General features: G+C 47.6%; 1 protein-coding gene and 1 non-coding gene across 3 annotated transcripts in view; both read left to right on the top strand.

The window, feature by feature from the left end:
- LOC144125684 (amine oxidase [flavin-containing]-like) overlaps positions 1 to 19,606 on the top strand; it is a 51,459-nt gene extending 31,853 nt beyond the window's left edge. For both annotated transcript variants that reach the window (XM_077659301.1, XM_077659300.1), the window contains 8 exons: positions 601 to 689; positions 2,436 to 2,595; positions 5,737 to 5,833; positions 8,799 to 8,910; positions 9,404 to 9,501; positions 10,768 to 10,879; positions 18,530 to 18,592; positions 19,104 to 19,606. In XM_077659301.1, the coding sequence (XP_077515427.1) occupies positions 601 to 689; positions 2,436 to 2,595; positions 5,737 to 5,833; positions 8,799 to 8,910; positions 9,404 to 9,501; positions 10,768 to 10,879; positions 18,530 to 18,592; positions 19,104 to 19,268 (896 nt within the window). In that variant the 3' untranslated portion in view covers positions 19,269 to 19,606. The remainder of the gene's footprint in view (positions 1 to 600; positions 690 to 2,435; positions 2,596 to 5,736; positions 5,834 to 8,798; positions 8,911 to 9,403; positions 9,502 to 10,767; positions 10,880 to 18,529; positions 18,593 to 19,103) is intronic.
- On the top strand, positions 1,922 to 1,993 carry TRNAS-ACU (transfer RNA serine (anticodon ACU)). Its single transcript has one exon. It is a non-coding gene; the product is annotated as a tRNA-Ser (tRNA).
- Positions 19,607 to 20,977: the final 1,371 nt, after the last annotated feature.

The raw sequence follows: 20,977 nt of genomic DNA, 5'->3' as shown, positions 1-20,977 counted from the left end.
CTACCGGGCGCTGGGTCGATCGCGATCATTAAAGTATTAAGACTTTAATGATCATTAAGACTGTGGTCTCCTTTAGGCGTCATACACGTTCCCCACGTATTGTTTTATTCTTGTCTTTTCTTGCACTCCTTGAATATTTAAGTTAATCTGCGTTTGATAACTACATCGCAAAAACTGGGGGATTACCTGTACGAAGCAACGACATGTTGTTTACTAGGAAGCGCAAAAAAACGGATGATGGATGAAGTAGGGGACACAAAAACACGTTCACGAGCGCTCGTGAACGTGTTTTTGTGTCCCCTACTCCGTCCCTCATCCGTTTTTTGCGCTCCCTAGCAAACAACATGCATCACCAACTAGCCCGGCAGCTTGCTCTCCTGAACGACATGGCGTACGAGCTAACTTCGCTTTTGCAGCTGAACTTGATTGACAACACTGTGTAGAGCTGCGCTAGTTCGTGAGGATTCGAGACCATGACGAGAAAACTTCGCGCGTTGGCACGACCTCAACTTGTGTCCCGTGTCGACCTGGTTTAACCGCCCTGTTCTAAAAGTAGTGGAAGTCACCGTTAGCAGCAGTGACACATTCTTCTGGCCGCAGGCAAGGTCGAGTTTGATGCCCCGGTGTGTGATCTCCAACAGGACGACAATGGAGTCATCGTAAGTGTCATCGACGGCAGAGAGTACCAGGTGAGTGAGTAGAAGATTCATTCGGTGGGGTTTGCTGTGACTTTCATACGGAAATCGACTGGAAGTGGGCCCGAATGCGGTCCCCTATTGTCGAACCGTGGACCTTTTGCGAACACATTCTTACAGGGGTGACTCAGTATCTACTCCGGCTTTGAAAGAAGTGTTGCGGAGTCAAGAATGTTTTCTTGTTTAACGGCACATTACGAATGATAGGGTGACGAGATAGAGAGAGAGGCGGAGGGGGGGGGGGGGGGGGGACTGGCTATTTTCTATGTCTCTGCGGGACACCGCATGAAACCGCCCTTCAGTGACCCATGCAAGAGGAGAGCATCACAGTCTCGGTCCGTCGTATTTTTCGATTTTGTATTATGTAATTCCTTTTATAGTATTCTCATGCGCTCAGTAGCGTACTAAGAATCCCTGTGCAAGCTTTCAAAGAAACGGACCCTATATATGTGTAAAGGGGGAACTAAAACCCTTCCAGGTTAAGTAGCACAAACCTACCCTCCTCCAGGCATCTTCCTCCTCACATAACTTTCCGACTTGCGGTCTTGAACGGAAGGAAGCGCTGAAAATAAATTGAAAATCGGAGTGCACGTTAAAGATCCCCAGGTGGTCGAAATTATACCGGAGCCCTCCACTACGGCACCTGTTTCTTCCTTTCTTCTTTCACTCCCTCCTTTATCCCTTCCCTTACGGCGCAGTTCAGGTGTCCACCGATATGAGACATATTGCGCCATTTATATATATATATATATATATATATATATATATATATATATATATATATATATATATATATATATATATATATATATATATAAAGGAAGCGAAGTCACCGAAATCAAGGTACATAGGGGAATGTTTCTTTTTTTTTAATATCTAGTGCCAATCAACTAGTTTTTTTAAAGGAAATTACTTATAAAGCAGCAGAAAAAACAACCATGCCGCCGGTGGGATCCGAACCCACGACCTCCGAATATCGCGTCATATATATATATACCCCCACTGCGATGCGACACCTCCTCTCCCTCTGCCCCAACGGAGCACATCTGGTGGAGCGAGCGGCGACGGCTGCGCCATCTGTTGGAGCGCGGCTGTGGTGTTGCTAGGCAACGGCGGCTCAAGGTCGGCCACTGCATACGGTACGTGGCCGACCTTGAGCCGCCGTTGCCTAGCAACACCACAGCCGCGCTCCAAGCTCAAGGTCGGCCACTGCATACGGTAACCCCGCCGCGGTGGCTCAGTGGTTAGAGCGCTCGACTACTGATCCGGAGTTCCCGGGTTCGAACCCGACCGCGGCGGCTGCGTTTTTATGGAGGAAAAACGCTAAGGCGCCCGTGTGCTGTGCAATGTCAGTGCACGTTAAAGATCCCCAGGTGGTCGAAATTATTCCGGAGCCCTCCACTACGGCACCTCATTCTTCCTTTCTTCTTTCACTCCCTCCCTTATCCCTTCCCTTACGGCGCGGTTCAGGTGTCCAACGATATATGAGACAGATACTGCGCCATTTCCTTCCCCCCCCCCAAAAAAAAAACCAATAAAAAACCAACCAATACGGTATACGGCGCGACGAGCCGAAATGGCTTGCTTGCTGGCGTAGTAAAGCTTCTCGTTTTTCCATGTGTCAAATGAAAGGTTTGCCCTTAAGCAACATTTTGAAACATCCATCTCGCGAGTGGATGACCGGTGAGGCACCGGGCGACGTGTTAATTGACTACGCCGCGCTTGTATACCCCCGTGCAGGCCGACTACTTGATCATGGCGATCCCGCTGCCCATGCAGCTGAAGCTGCACTACGAGCCACCGCTGCCGGCGCTGCGCAACCAGCTCATCCAGCGCACGCCGGTCGGATCGGCCTTCAAGATGAACATCTACTACGCCAAGCCCTTCTGGAGGGAAAAAGGTCTCTTTGTTTGGTGCCTATTCTCGTCCCTGCAAAGTATTTACTCCATAACACAACACGAATTAAAACTAAAGACGCAGTACACAACCATTCTTCCGCATTTACGCAAATCTTGGGAGGAGGAGGAGGAACGGCTGGCCAGCTCTCAGATCTGCAACGGCTGGTCAACCGGACGGAGAGGAGGTGTACCCTCTTGCTGAAGCGGAGGCCGCGTATGCAACCCAATGGGAGTAGGGGAAGCCAGTAGCGGCCATCGTATAATGTAAAGGGGGGGGGGGGGGGGGGACGGTGTTTTGAACCTGTGATGGCGCTTTTGCGCGCGGTACTTCAACGTTACGGCGATCAATAAACGACTAAAACAAGAAATTTCCCATACGACGTACACCTACTTGTTTGTCGCTGGCCGCCGTGGCAGCGTGTTCGATTTCTATGTGCAGTCCGCTCGAAATTTGTACTGCGTATACTTATAACGCTGGCGCAATTAAGCGCCAACAATCGCACAGTGTCGGAAGTGGTGTTTAAATATAATTGGTTTGGGGGGAAAGGAAATGGTGCAGTATCTGTCTCATATATCGTTGGACACCTGAACCACGCCATAAGGGAAGGGATAAAGGAGGCAGTGAAAGAAGAAAGGAAAAGAGAGGTGCCGTAGTGGAGGGCTCCGGAATAATTTCGACCACCTGGTGATCTTTAACGTGCACTGATACCGCACAGCACACGGGCGCCTTAGCGTTTTGCCTCCATAAAAACGCAGCCGCTGCGGTCGGGTTCAAACCCGGGAACTCCGGATCAGTAGCCGAGGGCGTGGTGTTTGCGAAAGATTCTGGTAGTGTTTACAGTCTAAATTTAGCAACACAGCTCAGTTATCACATGCTTATTATGTGTGTTGTGCAGTAATTATTTTTTTAATGGTAGAGAATGTGTTCTGGCAGTGTACAGGGCACAATTATCTTTCGTGTTTTATATTTTCCGGAATTGGTGGGTTAAAAATCGGGCACTATTTTTTTTTAGTTCACATTCGGGTAGAAATCGGGTTATTCAACAAAATGTTTAAAAATGCTGTCTGCTTCTTTCAACGTATTTATTTGAATATTAGCACACATTTTATGTATAGCTCATAAGCTGCTCTTGGTTTTGTTAAATATTTCACAAACAATCTAAAAATGGCAGCTTGCACAAAGAAACTTTTCGCCACTTCTGACATTTCTTCTACTGCGCTATCGGTATAGCCCTCTTTAGGCGGAAACCCGCCACCAACGCGCGTCTACCCTACAGAAGCCTCCACCCACCAGAAGCCCGTGTTGAAAGATGCAGTTGGAAGACGATGCTGCTGCCGCGGTGGCTCAGTGGATTATGGCGCTCGGCTGCTGACCCGAAACAAGCGGGTTCGGTCCCGGCCGCGGCGGCCGAATTTCGATGGAGGCGAAATTCTACCCTTACAAAAATGGTCTATAGACAGTCTGTATAGACTTCATATAGACTGTACTGCCTTCCTATAGATATTTCTTTTTGTCTATTCATAGTCTATAGAATGTCTATTGACAAAAGTCTACTAGAAGTGTATGGCCATAAATCTACAGATTGTCTATAGGCTGTATATAGGATTTGTATTGCTTGTAGACTGCTCTCTAAGGTTTGTCTATAGACTTTATAAACAGAAGTCTATGGACAGTCTATAGACTGTCTAAAGAAATTTTTGTAAGGGTAGAAGAACTACGGCGTCCGTCCTAGCCTTAGTCGCTTTTGGACTTTAAACAAAACGTTGCGTTAAACCTCTAAAGCAAATCATAAACCAACCCAAGACGATGCCAGGGATGTTACAAGCGGTAACCGAAAATTCCCTGTGTTCGACCCGAAATTCCCCTTTTCAGGCCCTGTTCCATTTAACCCCTAAAATTATCTGAAGGGAAAATTCCTAGAATGAAACACCACTGGGTATTCAATGCAAAAGCGGAACGTACAACCAATACCGCCGATGCAGATGTGTCGCAACACATCGTATGATCGATGTGGCAAGAGAAAGGGCGAGCGTCATGCACCTTCTATTTAAATACCTGTTGGGGCCAGTTTTTCTGTCGACAGAGATCGGTTCTGTACCACCGAACGCGCTGGCTATCGCATCTTCCACCAGAAAGTGAGCCGCGACGGCGGATTTCGGCTGTTCTTGAAGCTGGATGCTCAAGTGTGAACCTACTATGACCGTACCTATTAACGGAAAACAAATCCTTGCCGCGGCCTGTATGTTTTCTTCGGGCATTTCCGCGCCAGCGGCGTAGGCAAATTTGTTCCACTCCCAATCTTGGGCATGAAACGAAAGCAAGCGTTCACTCTTGGCGTATGACATCGGTCCTGTTTTGGCGCGCTTTCACGCAGTTGGAACATGGTCGGGGCTTTCTTTCCTTCTGCCTTCAATTTTCGCAGCACAGAGACATATGGTGTACGCGTAAGGGTATGTGTATGGGGAACTTGCGCTGAAGTTCGCGGTGCCGAATGCAGCGCCATAACACAATGCCGAGCGAGAAGAGCAAGCAGTTTTGGATAGTACTATTAGTACTTTTCCGCGCCACCTTCAGGCGCTTATTGGCGTGAGCCCCAGCGCTCTGTCGAAGGCGCACGTGCCGTGCGTCAGCTATCTGGGCTACGCCGAGAGAAGCTATAGGCAATGAATGCTGTCAGCCAAACGCGGGTATCTAACCGCGCACAATGTGTTCTCGCGTTTGCAGCGGCCCAAGCGGCTGACAAAAGCAGTTTTGAGTCACCGAATGGAGCAATTGCAGTGCCACCTTGGCAGTGCAGGTTCCCCATAGGCTGTGAGTGGTGTGTGCCTGGATTTTGCTTAAAGATTAGTTTTATAACTTTATGCACACGGAGTATAGTATGCCTAGCCTTGCCCGTCATGGGAAGAAGATAGAGATGATGCACGGTCTAACGCTTGCGTGATATAGACCAGTAAGCATGCAAGGAGTTTACACTGGAATTTCCCAGCAAACATGCGCTCGGGTCAATGGTGTCACAACGCACACACCTGCAGGGCGTTCAATTGCCGGAGTTCAGACTTTGTGTTGACGCAGTGAAGTTAACCCCGGTGCTGGGTGCAGAGAAACGCCTGCTGTCTGTACATGGACGTGATTGAATTCGCAGGCTTCGGCGGAACAGTGTCGTGCTGCGACGACGATCTGGCATTCAACAACACCACCGACGACTGCCGACCGGGATTCCCCCTAGCGGCACTCACTGTGTAAGCACACCCTGCTCCGACATATGTGAGGATCGCTCTCGGACCGTTGCATCATTCAGGGGCAGCGAGCGTGCTACAGGTCTAACCCCAAGATAGATAAGAAGGCGCGACGACCGGAGACACCTCCGGTGAGCGCGGTGCTTCTTTGACGCTGAAAAGCCCACAGCTGCCTCCTCGCTGGAAAAACTGTAAAGACTCCGAATACGCGTGTATTTCAGACCGCATGTAAAAAAAAAAAGAGCCCTAAATGTGAACAGGCGGACACTACCTCCAGTGCTATTCACCGCTTGCTTACAGGGGGTATCTATCCAGAGATCCGGATTGGGAGCAGTTGTAGATAAGCGTTAGTTGTAGATAACATAAGACTAGTTGTAGACAACATGGTCTTGCTCAGTAACTCAGGGGACAAAATAAAAAGCATGATTAATGGCCTAGACGGGCAGAGCAGAAAAGTGGGTCTAATAAAAGGCCTAGACGGGCAGAGCAGAAAAGTGGGTCTAATAAAAGCAAGGAGGCTGGCTAAGCGTCTGAGGCTCGTCCATGGCAGCTCTGCTACACGCTCGCGACAGCCGTTCTATATATACCCACACGACCTTGTGGCTATGACGTGCTATCACATGGTCTTAGGACACCCCCACCGGATGTCATCACATGGCTTCACACCCACCATCGTATTTTCTTAAGGTCAAGGGTCAACCCAAAGGTCGCCCAATGTCAAAGGTCAACTAAAGGTCATGGATCAAGGTCAGGGGCCAAGGGTTCGACACCATAACTGTAGCACATATGGTCATGCACGGCTAATGAGGTTGGACTGAAGGTCGTTGAAGGTCATTCTCCGGCCTACGCGACGACTGCTTTACCTAGAGCAGCGACGACTGGTTTACCTGAAGCTTCTCGCTTCAAAAAAATGTGCAGAAAACTAAAGCAATGAAGGGAACAGCAGTTTACGATAGGTAGCGAGGCGCTGGAAGCGGTAAAGCACATTTACTTAAGGCAGGCAGTGACCGAAGATTCGGGCCAATAGAGTGAAAACTAGAAGAATAAGATTGGGGTGGAGCGCATTTGGCAGATACTCTGAGATCATGAACAGCATTTACCGGTATCCCTCAAGAGAAGAGTACTTAACAGCTACATCTTACCGGCACTCGCCTATGGGGCAGAAACGTAGAGTCTAACGAAAGAAGTTCAACTTAAACTCAGGATAATGCCGCGAGCTACGGGAAGGAAAACGATAGGTGTAATGCTGAGCGACAGCAAAAGAGCATAGTGAGTCAGGGAACAAACGAGAGTTAACAGCGAGTTTTAAAATAGGGAGACTCTATCGGTTAGGGGGATATGGTCCCTCTATTCTAAAAGACTCTAATGACATCCTAGTCGAAATCAAGAAGAAATAGCCATCGGCAGGCCATGTAATGCGAAGAAAGATGACCGATGGAATTTTAGGGTACATGACTAGATTCCAAGACAAGGCAAAGTGTAGCAGGGGGCGGTAGAAAAATAGGTGGGCGGATGAGCCTGAAGTTTGCGATGACAAATCAATTGCCTCAGATGGAACAGGACCGGTTTAATTGGATAGATATGGGAGGGGCTTTGCCTTTATGTGGACGTTGTAAGGCTAATGATGATGATGATATTTGGACTGATTATCTGCAGTGTTAGCTCACTGCTTTTAATGCGTAAGCATTACTTGGCTCATGCGTGGCGTCCACGGAAAGTGTGTACAGAAAGTGCTAACAGAAAGTGCGGACACTTACTCGAGCTTACCCGAGTTGCTCGATAACTCGGTTACTCGGTAGAAACTCGGATAAGCTCGAGTAAGTTCGGAGGAGTGCAGCGCCACCTGCACGAGACAGGAAGAGCAACATAGGTCGTACAATTCCTGGGTGGATGTGATAGGAGCCGCCACCTGCCAGTGCAGTGCCACTGCGGTAGTGGTATTAGTGTTCCTGTATGTGAACACTAAGTGGTATGATGACTCAGCGCCATCTATGAATGTTAAGCAGAGAATGAACGATCAAAGAATGAACGATTATGCATATACGGGCATTAACCCACGGAGCTTCGAATATTGAGTGCTTTGGTGACCAACGCGAACTGAGTTACATAAACCACAAACGCACCAGCGGAAACAGTACTAGTGCGCAATGCTTTCGCACTCATAGCACGTAAGCAGACTTAAGTGCTCCAGGTAGGTTTTTACCTTGGCTTACAAATCGCTGCTCAGAGGTATAACATACTGTTGTGAACACGAGCGGTGTCACCGGGTCTGCGTTCCCGGAAGATTTTTCGCAACTTCCTTAAGAAAACATTGTGCCCTACAAAATAAAAAGAACTTTCATTCCGTAGCATTCTGCGTTCTTTGTCAAGAATAAAGTATGAGCACAGTATGGGCTCTATACGAAGACAGAACTGTGGAGAAATGTTTCATAAAAAAAATATACCGTATTCTCTAGCGTATAACCCGCGCCAAAAATGAAAAAAAAAGCGTATTTCGGGTCATGGACAGATATCGAAAGTACGGGCGGCTAACAATGGGCTGTATGCTAAATGGTTGGCTGGCGGACTCTACGTCCACAATGAACCATAGATTCGTGGAAGGCAATCCCAGCCGAAACGGTAGGCAGAACCTTCAGGAAGTGCTCAGTTAGCAACAGCCTGAATGTAGGAGGATGGCAGTGACAGATACAATTGAATGTGGTGAACCGAGCGTTGCAGCCAGCTTCTCGTGACACACTTCTTTCGACATCACAAAATGATCACTGTCAGCGCAGTTATGAAATATACATATTTTTCTTCCTATCGTGGGGTTTGTAATTAGGTGTGCGGATTGTACGCAGAGGTGGTTATATTAGCGAGCATTTAGGTTTTACATTGGAAAAACTGCACACCAAGTTTTTGGCACTCACTCAATCGCAGTGGCATATTTCTAATATTCCCCCCCCCCCCCCCCCCCCCTCTACGACAGGTTCGCAATTGGCGACAAAGCCTTGAGGCTGCAGGAATTATCAAAGGACATCAGACCTAAGGTTATATCTGCGGACCTGGCGAAAGCCTTTGAGCACGAAGCTGCGTACAACGTAAGAACATCATTCGTTGAAATTCGGAATCGTTTGCTCTTAATACTATTAGCGTTAACGTAACGGTACATGCACGAAGATTTGAATAAAGGCCTGTCGACATGAGTGCGACGCTGGAACAGAGACTCCGGAACATTTTTTTTTTAGTGGGGGCAAAACTTTGAGATTATTTAGTTATTTATTTAATGCTCATTTACATAATAAATTTTATATTTCTGGAAAAATGTTTGGGGGGGGGGGGGGGGCGAGCGCCACCATTGCCCCCCTTGCCTCCTCCGTGTTCCGGGGTCCCTGCGCCGGAAGAATGCGCTACCGCTTCGTACACGTGGCATGTCACTGAACTGACACGATCACTTATGCATGTATACTGTCGGGTAAGAGACTCTCATGCATGTGTAAAGTGGAGAGGGGCCGGTTCATTTTTTTTTTCCTAGCGAAGTGTCGCTATCACTTGTAGCCACAAGTTCCTTTTCCGTTCTTTACACCCCTGCAGCCCGTGCACTTCGAGGAGAAGAACTGGCTCGAGGAGCAGTACTCGGGCGGCTGCTACGTGTCTACTTTTCCAACGGGGGTCATGAGCAAGTACGGAAAGTAAGCGCGATTTTCAATACTTCTCTCAGTTAGTCTCCACCGTTGCGATTTCTTTGCTGGGGAGCTCGCAAGTTTGCATTCAAAGAGTAACGCATCTCCTAACTACTTTTTAAAGTAGTAGGAGAAGTTTCGCTTCTGACATAGAAGAGAACTTGCTTCCGAGTATGATGCCACATCGAAAACTCTCTTGATCAGCCAAGGTCGCTGATCATTCAAGGTAAAGCACAAACGCTTAGCACATTACAGCGGGTACTGTATATGCGGCAGACGTTTATGAGCGCCATCCTGTGGTGGGTGTGCATGGATGAATGCTGGGGTCTTGTTTGAAACGGGGTGATGAGGTGCACCACCATGCACGGTACCAGAGAGCATGCGATAGGCGCGTCCATGTGTGATGTGCACTCATAGGCGTGCCTAATGCTCTCTACAGCCGCGCGGTTTTGGTTCCGCCCTTGCTGGTGGTGGTGTAAAACATTTATTTATACTATTTACAAAAGAGGTATTGCTTAGACCGAGCCTGAAGGGCCCAGCCCTCACAATCACTAGGAGGGATCCCTAGTCCGGAACCCCTGTGGCCTCCACGGCAGCCCGGGCTCTAGTCACCAGGGCTCGTTGGTCCTGGAGAGTTGAGCAGCCGAGCAGGGCAGCCTCCCAGTCCTCTCGGCTGGGGTGGGGGTTGTGTGGGAAAGCAGAATTGACAGGGCATGCCCACACCATGTGATACGTATCCGCAGACACTTCCCCACAGTGTGGACACTCGCCCGAATAGGCCGAATTGAAATGTTTAAGCACTGCCGGGCACAGTACCGCGTTGGTGTAGAGGCGAAGAACCCAACGCTCCTCCGCCTTCTTGAGGCCTTTACAGGGAGGTGGTTATCGGGCGTGAGCGGTTTGATACAGGAGAGAGATCTCCCGAAAAGTAAAAACCAGATTGAGCGGCCCTGAAATCCTTTGCACTGTATAGCAGCGCCGTGAATGGTAGTTTTGGAAATATAAAAGCAGATACGCACATAACTAACAAACCTCTCAATAAATGAGGATCCTGACTGTAATAGCTAGAAAATTAACTGTTCATTAATTGACCAGTCTGCCATATAACTTCCTACCTCCATTATAGCCTGATGCACACCATTTCTGACAATGAGAAACGCTCTAACACAGCCTATTTTTGAAAACTGGCAAATCTTAGGTGAAACACCCCGTATGTGTCATTATTTAGCGGCTAAGACTCAGCATTGCGCGTCTGCCTGGGCGTGTTCCGTGCAGGACCCTGCGGGAGCCGTTCGGCCGGGTGTACTTCGCGGGCACAGAGACCGCCACCGTGTGGCCTGGATACATGAACGGCGCCGTTCAAGCCGGTGAGAGGGCGGCCAGGGAGGTGAGTGTAACATGAAGGATTTTTGGTGCGCTAGCACTAGGACTCCCACCCCTAGATTTCGCCGTTGTCTGCCCAAAGGTACGCGGGGTAATTACCATGGAAACTCCTTCCCCCACCCCGGCGCCCCTTCCCAGAGAAACGCACGCAGAACAACACAGAGTCGGAAGGGCAGGAGACTCGTCACTTCACGGCCACCACTGCACCTTGGTCCTGACAAGTGGAAACAACGCGAGTTCATATTTAGCACACCACAGAAGCCCACCTGAAAGTGTGGTCCAGAAGGCGGAATGAAATGTCTTCTCCCACATGGAAGTCGGTCTTCAACCTACCAATGCCAAAAGGAGTGGATGCGGAGAATTACAGGCAGCGACAGCTATAGCTTCAGCCGGTATATCTCGTTGTTAGAGTGCCGCCTCTCCAGTTAGCTCCAGTGCCGGAGAACTAACGCCATCTCATGTTTCCTTAAAATACCCAATAAAATGGACACGTTTATCTCTACCTCTACGTCCTCACGATAAGGTGCAGCACTACGCTACAGATAGCGATGCATTCGAGTTTTATCTGCATGGATTTAAACCAGGAAATACGCTTGCCAGCAGCGGAGTGCTGATAAACAAGCGCAGTACAGAAATCGGGTCGGTACGTTTTGCCTTCGCAGACTATCAGAGCCACGCACCCTGCGAAGGATGGTATACCAAAGCTAGCGCGGCATATCCCCTTTCCTTGGCCAGTGACGAAATGGGCGAATATACGAGCTACGGATAAGGCCCCCAAAGAATTTTATTGGCCCGACTGATGGGCGACGAGCTTCCCCAGCATCAGTTCGCCTCTTTCGTTGCCCCATTCGTTTTCCGACGAGAAAAAAAAAATGTTTCAGTTTTGCTTTGTTGCCCCGCGGTGCCTCAAACCGCGTGCCTCCAATCGCACATCCCTCGCGAGGTTCAAACCAATGCCCTAATCGCCCCGGCGCTCTCTACGACTTCAATCTCGGTCACAGCTATACCTCCCTTTGCCAAACTAGAGCACCGTCTTTGTCCCGTCGCCATTCAATCATTCCCAATATTCCCATCTTTCTCCTGCCTCTTGGCATGCCTGGCTGGAGTCTTCTGCACTGGAGGACAAACAGGCTCTGGTCCGTCAGGCCGGAAATCTGCTGGCCCCTTACTTTGCTGCTTGAATGAAGTGTCGCGCAACACGCCGGTAGTGGAGAAGCCACCAGCAGCGCGAGGGGCCCGTTCCTGAACCTCTGGTCCGCACGTGAGAACAGCAAACGGTAGATCGAGAGAACCTTTATTGCACACAGAAGTTTTGCTGAAGTCCGGCGGTCGGCATCCTCAGTTCGGGACGCCGCTAGCTTGTGCTTCCTCCCGGACCCGGTTAATCTGAAGCTAGCGCTGGTCTTCCAGGTCCGAGCTGGACATGCAGGGCTGCTTACCCCTGCTCTCGCGTGACGTATTGTTTCTTCCGTTATGTTACGCCCGAGGACTCCCACGTTAGTGGTATAGTGTCTGCTCACACCAAGGGAGCATGTTTTGCTTTATATAATTCAGGGTCCATGCGGATCCTTCAAAACGGTTGAAACCCTTGAATATGGAAAAGTCAGTTATTTTCAAGGGCCCCAGGAGCCCTGGAATTTCTGTGGGTCCTTGAAAACCTTTCAATTTTTAGTGTATTTAAGGGTGTGCCATTTTTTTTCTAATCTTAGGTGTAACATTAGGAGACAGGAAGAAAGCGGGGCTAGGTCAGGAAACAAACGCGAGTTCATGATATCCGAGCTAAATTAGGGGATAAAATATGGGAATGGTCAGGGCATGCAATGCGAAGGCAAGATAACCAATAGTTAGACGTTTAATTAGAGTAACAGAATGGGATTCGAAGAGAAGGCGAGCTTAGCGGGGGGCGGCAGAGAGTCAGGTAGACCAATGAGATCAAAAAAAAGTTGGCATGAATAAGGCGGCTGTTGACATTGGGCAGGGTTAATTGAAGGCATACACAGGGTGTCCCAGCTAACTTTAGCCAGGGTTTAAAAATATGCCGAAGCACTCTGAAACGGCGCGACCAAATGCATGTTGCTGGCTGTTGTATAAAGCAAGTCGAACTATTTTTTTGTATTATGCTTAACTGCTTAATTAGTCGAGATTAATTAATTTCGCAAGCAACAAAGCTAATTAGGCAGAAAATTCCAGTTACAAACTTGTAGAACGGTCCACAAAACGTCGAACTGAACAGTTTCTAACTTTCCATGGTTTTTCCGCTCGCTGCAGATGCCCGCGGAATACATGAAAAAAAATTGGCAGTGGTTTAACTTGGCTAACCTTGGAATTCAGCGAAAAGCAAGCATGCTTGCTAAGGTCTCAGGCTCTCCATGGCAGCTCCTCTACACGCTCGCGACAGCCGTTCTATATATACTCACACGACCGCGTGGCTATGATATGTATCACATGGTCTTGCAACATCCCCTTCGGATGTCATCACATGGCTTCACACATAATCAGTGCATTGTTTTGCCTGTTGGTTGCATAGAATGAGTTATAGTGATGCTATTAGCATCGGTCGTACCACGTATACTCCGGTTTTTAATATTTTAATTAGCTCGCGAAAAATTCCTGACGCTGACGGTGTCACCATACAGTGGCGGTTTTTTAGCAGTGGGTATGACATCATTGGGCGGGAGCTTGGTGATTGGGCAAACAGTAAATATACTGAAAATTGTGTTAAAATATAGACATATGTTTTGTCAAGTATTGTGTTTTATATTACATCAACAAAACCAACTTGTTTGCCTTAGATAAAAGAGCTGTAAAGCGAGAAAAACAAAAATACACCACCAGAGGCTCTGGCTATTTTTTTGCATCGAAGGACTTTGCGCCTCTCTGTACACATCCTACGACCTAGCACACAACGCTTATGACTACTCTCTATGTATCTGAGAACGGCTTTGCGGAATCGATCCGACCGAGCCATTGTACTCTACAAGCGTTCGTTTCTGTCTTCACGAAGGATGCAATGAAAAAATTTTGAGGGGGGCGGGGGCACAACCAATTTTATTGACCGTCATCTTGGATTCGAGAAACCAAAACTATGCCGCCATTTCGTCACCTGACGTCACACTCGCATATTTCCACCTCTACCATATTGGACTGTGACGTCATCATTGGCACGCGACAGGTGGTTGTTTCTACAATGCTATTGTACGTGGCGCTACAATTCTCAATGCCAGATGTGCTGCTTTATAGTTGCTGCCACAGATGGCGCTGTGATCAAAATCTGTTTTCATTGACACAGTGTATATACAGATTGCTGAAAAGGAATACAGGCCCCTACGGCTATCATTTCTGGATATTAGGGGAGCCTACGACGTTATTCAAGAGGATTTGTGGGATATACTGGGTACATTGGGTGTGGAAGATGGAGTAATTAATCATTTAATATATATATATATATATATATATATATATATATATATATATATATATATATATATATATATATATATATATATATATAAAGGTAACAGAGTGCTTATAAAATGGGAAAGAAATGTGTCAGGGCCTATAGATATACAGCAGGGGCTTAGGCAAGGATGTCCTCTGTCTCCTTTGTTGTCATATTGTACCTGCAAGGGTTAGGGACCAAACTAGAGAGGAGCGGACTAGGCTTCAACCTTTCTTTTTTCAAGCAAGGAGAATGGATTAAAGAGTCATTACCGGGACTAATGCACGCGGATGATATAGTGCTGATGGCTGACAACAAGGAAGATTTGCAGAAGTTGATAGACATTTGTGGTGCAGAGGGAGATAGATTAGGTTTCAAGTTTAGCAAGGAAAAATCTGCAGTCATGATATTTAATGATGAGGGCGGTGAGCATAGACTACAGGAGTTCTGAATACAGGAGTTCACGCTAGAAGTAGTGAATGAATAAAAGCATCTTGGGGTGTGGTTAAATAACGGTGCCGAGTATCTGACAGAGTATGAAAAATATGTAATGAATAAAGCTAGTGGGAATGCAGCTGTCATGAAAAATAGGGCACTGTGGAATTACAATAGGTATGGAGTGGTAAGAGGGATCTGGAAAGGGGTGATGGTTCCTAATCTGATTTTCGGCAATGCGGTCCTGTGCATGAGACCAGATGTTCAAGCAAGGTTAGAAATCAACGCGGCGTAGGGAGGCTAGCTTTGGGAGCACATGGCAATACACCAAATCAGGGGGTACAGGGTGATATGGGATGGGCGTCGTTCGAGAGCAGAGAAGCTAGCAGTAAGATAGCATTTGAGGAACGATTGAGAAAGATGGAGGAAAAGCGGTGGGCTAGGAAAGTTTTCAGATACCTGTATATAAGAATGTTGACACGAAATGGAGAAAGCGAACTAGAAAATTGACAAGCAAATATCTGGACAGCAGTAGGGGGGCCAATCAGCAATCATCAGTTAAGAAAAAGGTTAAAGAAAGAGAGAGCTCTGTGGAAAACAGGGATGCTTACGAAATCGGCACTGCGAATATACAGGATCTTTAAACAGGAAATTGGCAAAGAAAATATCTATGATAATTGTAGGGGAAGCTCTGTTATTTGAGGCCAGGACGGGAGTTTTGTGGACTAAGACATATAGATCGAGTCAGGTACCACGAGATAGACACGTTGTGCGTTGCGTGCGTGTAAAGGGCTTCACCCTACAGTGGAAAGCAGCGGGGCTGACTTATCCAAAGCATTGGGGCTTAAGGACAGTGAAGGAAAAGTAGATTTTAAGCGGGTAGAAGTAACCAAGCGTAGGTTACCTGATTGGTGGCTTAAATCAAGATGAGTAATCCACCCACCCACCCGTCCATCCATCCATCCATTGCAGACGCCACGAAAACTCGAACCGGATGAGTAAGAGCCAACACTCTTAAAAAGCCATTCATCTCACAATGAGCATTGCACATCGTCAGCTTGTGGCGGATCATCGGGCGGCGGCACCAGATGACGCCACGTTCCCGTCAACAGCGCGCGCGCCTTGCTCGCCGTGACCAATCGGCGCGTTCCTAGTGGCGGGCTATGGTACGCGGTAAGCAGTAGCGGTACGCGCTATGCTAAAGGTATCTAGTATCTTGCGCAAGCCGTCACTCCATCGCAGTAACTCACGCTCGAGTTCGGACCCATAAGTCGGGGAACGTGACTGATCAGTGCTCCCTTCTGCGCAGTCGACTTGAAGATGAAGCATCGCTGGGTCAGCTGGGCGTACACGTGGTTGTAACTATGAAAACTACGCTACCAGCCTTGGCAAGAACGAGTTACGATTAGGCAACCATGGTGTGCAGACTTCCGCAACGTGCTCAGATAGGCTGCTTTGATTGGTCCCGCCCAGTGTCGTCATCGGGAGAATGAAATGGGACTGGACAGCTTGTATTTTGAAATTTCTTCATTGAATAACTCCCGTTCCTATATTTCTTTGAGTTAGCATATGTGTGACAAAGAATTCATCTTAAGTGTTTCGCAGCCCCCTTTAAGGCGAACCAAAGGTCACCCTATGTCAACTAAATGTCATGGGTCAAGGATTCGACACCATAACTACCACATATGGTCGTACATGGCTAAAGTGGTTGGGCTGAAGGTCGTGCAAGGTCATTCTCCGGCCTACGCGACGACTGCTTTATCTAGCGGAGTGAATCTTTTAATTTCGCTTCAAGAAAAAAATACCACGTGACGTGCCCGATTGCGCGCCGCGATTAGTGCGCTCTAACGTTCCGCGTACAGACAAAGAGATCATTCAGCCTCGTGTACGCTGCTGCTAAAATGGCGACAGGGCAGCGACGCAAGCGCTGGCTGTGCAATTTACGCCAGCGCAAGCGATAAGCGCTTATCGCTACCTTGAATAGTTATTTGTACAGAAAACTGTGGAGAGTTAAATTATTGTTCATTCTGGGCCAAGGACGTAGAAATATGCTGCAAGGATTCATAAGCAATTTGCCATGGAAATTTTGGGGAATTTCTGTGGACGAGGAGAAGTCGTACTTTGTGCAGATCAAAAAGGAACTGTGGCTGTCGGTAGATTCTTAAGGCATCATTACTGTGCTTTTTTTGACGCTTGGTAGTAGGAGCCTGGAATGCAAAGAAGCAGATGTATAAAAAGCATTGTCTAGGTGAAGAAGTTGATTTTACAACCAAAAAAAAAGTATTGGAAGCAGCTTTTTTGAGTATGATGGTTTAGCAGCTTCCGTAACAAAACAAGCTACTAATGATCTGACATGGGTGATAAAGACCAAAGGTTTGACGAACACTGTAAAAGAGAAAGCATAAGACATTCTCAGTGTCAATGCCGAGCTGGAAAAAAAAGTGGAAACTGAGCTTTTGTGAAAGCTGTGACTGAAGAATAACTTAGCTTGTGTGGTTTCGTTGGTAGAAGTGCCTCATGCATAAAAGGTCACATTCACGATATGCAGAGAAGTTTGATAAGCCGCTGTGCTTGTTCATCCATTACAAAAGTGTTGGCGAGCCCTTCAAAGTCCTTGAAAAGCCTCGAATTTAGAAGCTCGGAACCAGCATGAACTCTCTATATTTGTCTGGGTACATTAAACTATGTATATGCAGGTTCGGGTACATGTTTATTTGTCACCAGAAGGTAGTTTCTTCTGCGTTTAGTTTTTTTTGGGTGGAGGAGGAAAGAGCCTCCTGTTGGCTCCGAGTATCTCGAGAAGCCGTCGCCTCGTGCTCATGGCTTCCGGCCCCTCTACTGCAAGCACTATCTTCGTGATGCAGCTTTATCGTGTTTCCGGAGGTGCTGGGTTGCTGGTCTAAATCAGCTGCTCATGCGTAGCCATGAGGCTTAGCATATCGCTAATACGATGTGTCTAAGCATCAGAGCACACCTGCCACTATGCATGATGGGGCGCATGATATAAGCTTCCGATGTAGCTTCGCCCATACTCAAAGATGAAGATAAATTTCACTATTGGATGCACAGGCTAGTCGCCAAAGTGCGAGAGGGAAAAGCACCAGTGTCCAGCTTCTGCGCACAGGAAAGACTGCTGACTCGGTGGATGTCATATTCATAAAAAGCGGTGCACCACTTTGCAGCAGGCCTCTGCACTGCTGTGTTCATGCAGACTTTCTCTGCTACATAAACCAGTAAATGAAACTCTCGCTGTACTTGCAAAACACCATCCCGAACTACCTTTTCAATTACTTCAATAATTGCTTAAAAACTAGTCACAACACTGCTAAAATATTTCAGAGAGTTGTCTTGCTTGGCCCCGACTGGATGAGGGAGCTTACCTTTCACAGTGCTGCAAACGACTTGTGAGATGAATTATAATGTCTTATATGCATCATTACAGAGCGAAAAACGTGTTGCTGAAGTTAGGTGACTGTAGTCCTTTTGTGACGCTGAGAGATTATTAATCACAGGAAAGTGTACAGCTAGTTCCACACGCTGCCACCATCCCTGCTCAAATGCAAAAAAATGTCATTTTCCTCATGGCTTTTCATTTTTCCTTCTTGGAAGCCAAACACACAGTATCAATCCTGACAGCATGTGCCGAAAACACATTTCTCACATTTTGTGCATTTTCACTCAGCTAAAAAGGCGAACGAGTGTCCACTTTGGCACATTTATCCTGTCATGCCTTCACTACCCCCCCCCCCCCCCCCCCCCTTCTTTTTTCTCTCCCAACAGGTCCTCTGCCAGATGAAGCTGCTAAGAAAAGACCAGATCTGGGTCGACGAACCAGAATTCAAGGTATGTGACTGGGCATTTATAGGCATGGTTCCCGGTTTTCGCCTCTACGAGCCAGTTGGATCATGCGGCTGGAGCAATCAGCTACTTCAGGCTGCAGGTTTCCATTGCAGACTCTTCAAACATAGTCAAGCAAAAGGTGCACAATTCAACGGTGCTGTACACACACTAGTGCACTTACGTACATGAGTCGTCCACTCATGCTGGGGTGAAGATTTCCAACGTAAAAACCGAAAATTTACCCAGGCTCTGCCGCATATCTCAACATGCAAAACTGAGCACAACAAACTTCAGCTAAACGGTGCATTGGCCAACCTTCAAAGTGTCATGCAGTGTGCCGTGAGTCAGAGTAAACTCATTCAAGTGCACATCAGATTACTTTTGGTGTTGCCTACAGTGAAAGTTAATAATTTAAACGTCAGGCTATTAGAAAAACAAAACTTCCAGGTTCCCTGAGGCAACCGACAGCTCTATCAGCGAGACATTTTCAATGGTGGAAAAAACATTCCTGCAGGGTGTCAAGGCATGGCCATTCGAGCTGTCATTCTTGGAGCGACACCCGCCGCATGTGCTGCTCGTTGCAGCCACCGGAGCACTTGCCATGTCCGGCCTCGCCAGTTTGGTGGCCTATGGTGTCTGGAGGGCGGCCACTGGTGGTTTCACCCCACGAGGGCCATGACCTGATGCCGCTATGCCCTCATCCACAAGCACATCGCCTCATCTCCCAGAGCAGATGTGTGCGCAGTTGACAGGCGGCAGCACCAAAGTGTCCTTTATGAGAGAGCGCTGCCACAATGCATTATGGCCCAAAAGCTGCGTCCAAAAACGTCAAGTCTGTGTGGATGGCATGAAAAGACACATCACGCCTTTCATTCCTATGACGAATGCTGTGCATGGTATGTATGTGTGGCACTGTGATGAAACTGGCAACTCTAGAATCAGCTGTCCAGTGGGAGGACTGCGAGAAACATGGAATAAAGTGGTTTTGCTGCCAATAAACGTTGCATACATCAACAAGCTTACAACTGTTCTCATTTCCAGCCGTGTAATGTGGCTTTTTTAAGTGCTTGCTGGACTATTCAAAATGCACACAGCTTTAAATTTTCCAATAGGCTGCTTGATTTGCCCCGTATATTGATGTAAGGGCAGCACCCCCAACTTGGCAGCAGGTAATTCAAAACAAACAAGAAAAGTCAAAGCAAAAGAATTTTCATGCGTGCATAATTTCACCTGCGTGGTGCATTCCACTGGGAGCTAATAGACAATAAATGCCCCCGACATCGAGCACGACCACGGTTGTGTTGTCCCGTGCGCCAGACTCCACTTGGAACTGCAAGCACACAGTGCCTCAGCGCTGCTAACTCATCTTGTGCGCTTGGCATTCCAACAAGAAAGGACAAAAAATTGTGCTGCATAAAACCTAGAATGGGATGCACCCATGCTTGTGGCACATTTCCCGGCGACGTGCCGCCCAGCAGGCTCAGACAATGGCGGAATACACGCTGTAGTAGCGCACGGTTCGCCCGGTGTCACTATAGGCCCAGTTTCCGTCGCATCAAAGCCACAGCGAAAGACATTCGAATCTAGAAACACTTTATCATAAAAGGTGACCAGATTTTACCAGTTTACCACTACACAATAGCGTCACATTAAATGAAGATATATGATTCCGCAGAATCTTCAAATGTGAAGCGTATGTTAAAGCAGGCCAGGCGAAGGCCACCTCACCCTGGTAGCCACGGGTCACATGTGCAGAGCACCGCTCCGAACCGTCAACCAAGACATCATTACTCAATACTGTCAGTCGAGGGCTGGATCTTCGGAGGATCTTCAACTTAAAAACATGTGAAGTTTGCTATTAAACTGGTCCAGAAGCCTGCTTTACTCTGGGCGGTTAACTTATGCTGGTCGTCGGGCTTGCGTCCAATCATCCATACTACCAATGCATGATATGCTTGAAGGATTCCTCAGGGCCAAGCTAGTTCATCATAAAAATTCGTGTCACAGTATAAAATGGGGATGCGTAACTGGGCCTCTGCTGTAGTTGGAAAATTTTTTCATTAAAATGTCAGTCCCGTGTAAGGCACACACCCCACCAAAACAGCGAAAAAAAAAGTGTGGCCCTTATACAAGTATACACGGTACATACCAGCCAACTAGAATCATTGAGACCGTTCCTGAAGCCTTGAATGTGACTTGCTGTCCAATTAGAATTAGGCTCACACATTGTAGTACCTTTCTTAATCTTTAGAGCCCACATTGCCATATGGTTCAGTAAGAACTGGCGCAGCACATTTACGAGCATGTGCATATATGATAGATTCTTCCATGGGGAGCTTGAACTGAAAGCATACGGAGACTTGCTGTCGGGCACTCTGCAAGTCTACA

The sequence above is a fragment of the Amblyomma americanum genome, chromosome 3 (genome assembly GCF_052857255.1).
Source record: "Amblyomma americanum isolate KBUSLIRL-KWMA chromosome 3, ASM5285725v1, whole genome shotgun sequence".
In the NCBI taxonomy this organism is placed as follows: Eukaryota; Metazoa; Arthropoda; class Arachnida; order Ixodida; family Ixodidae; genus Amblyomma; species Amblyomma americanum.
This window is presented reverse-complemented; position numbering and strand designations above follow the sequence as displayed.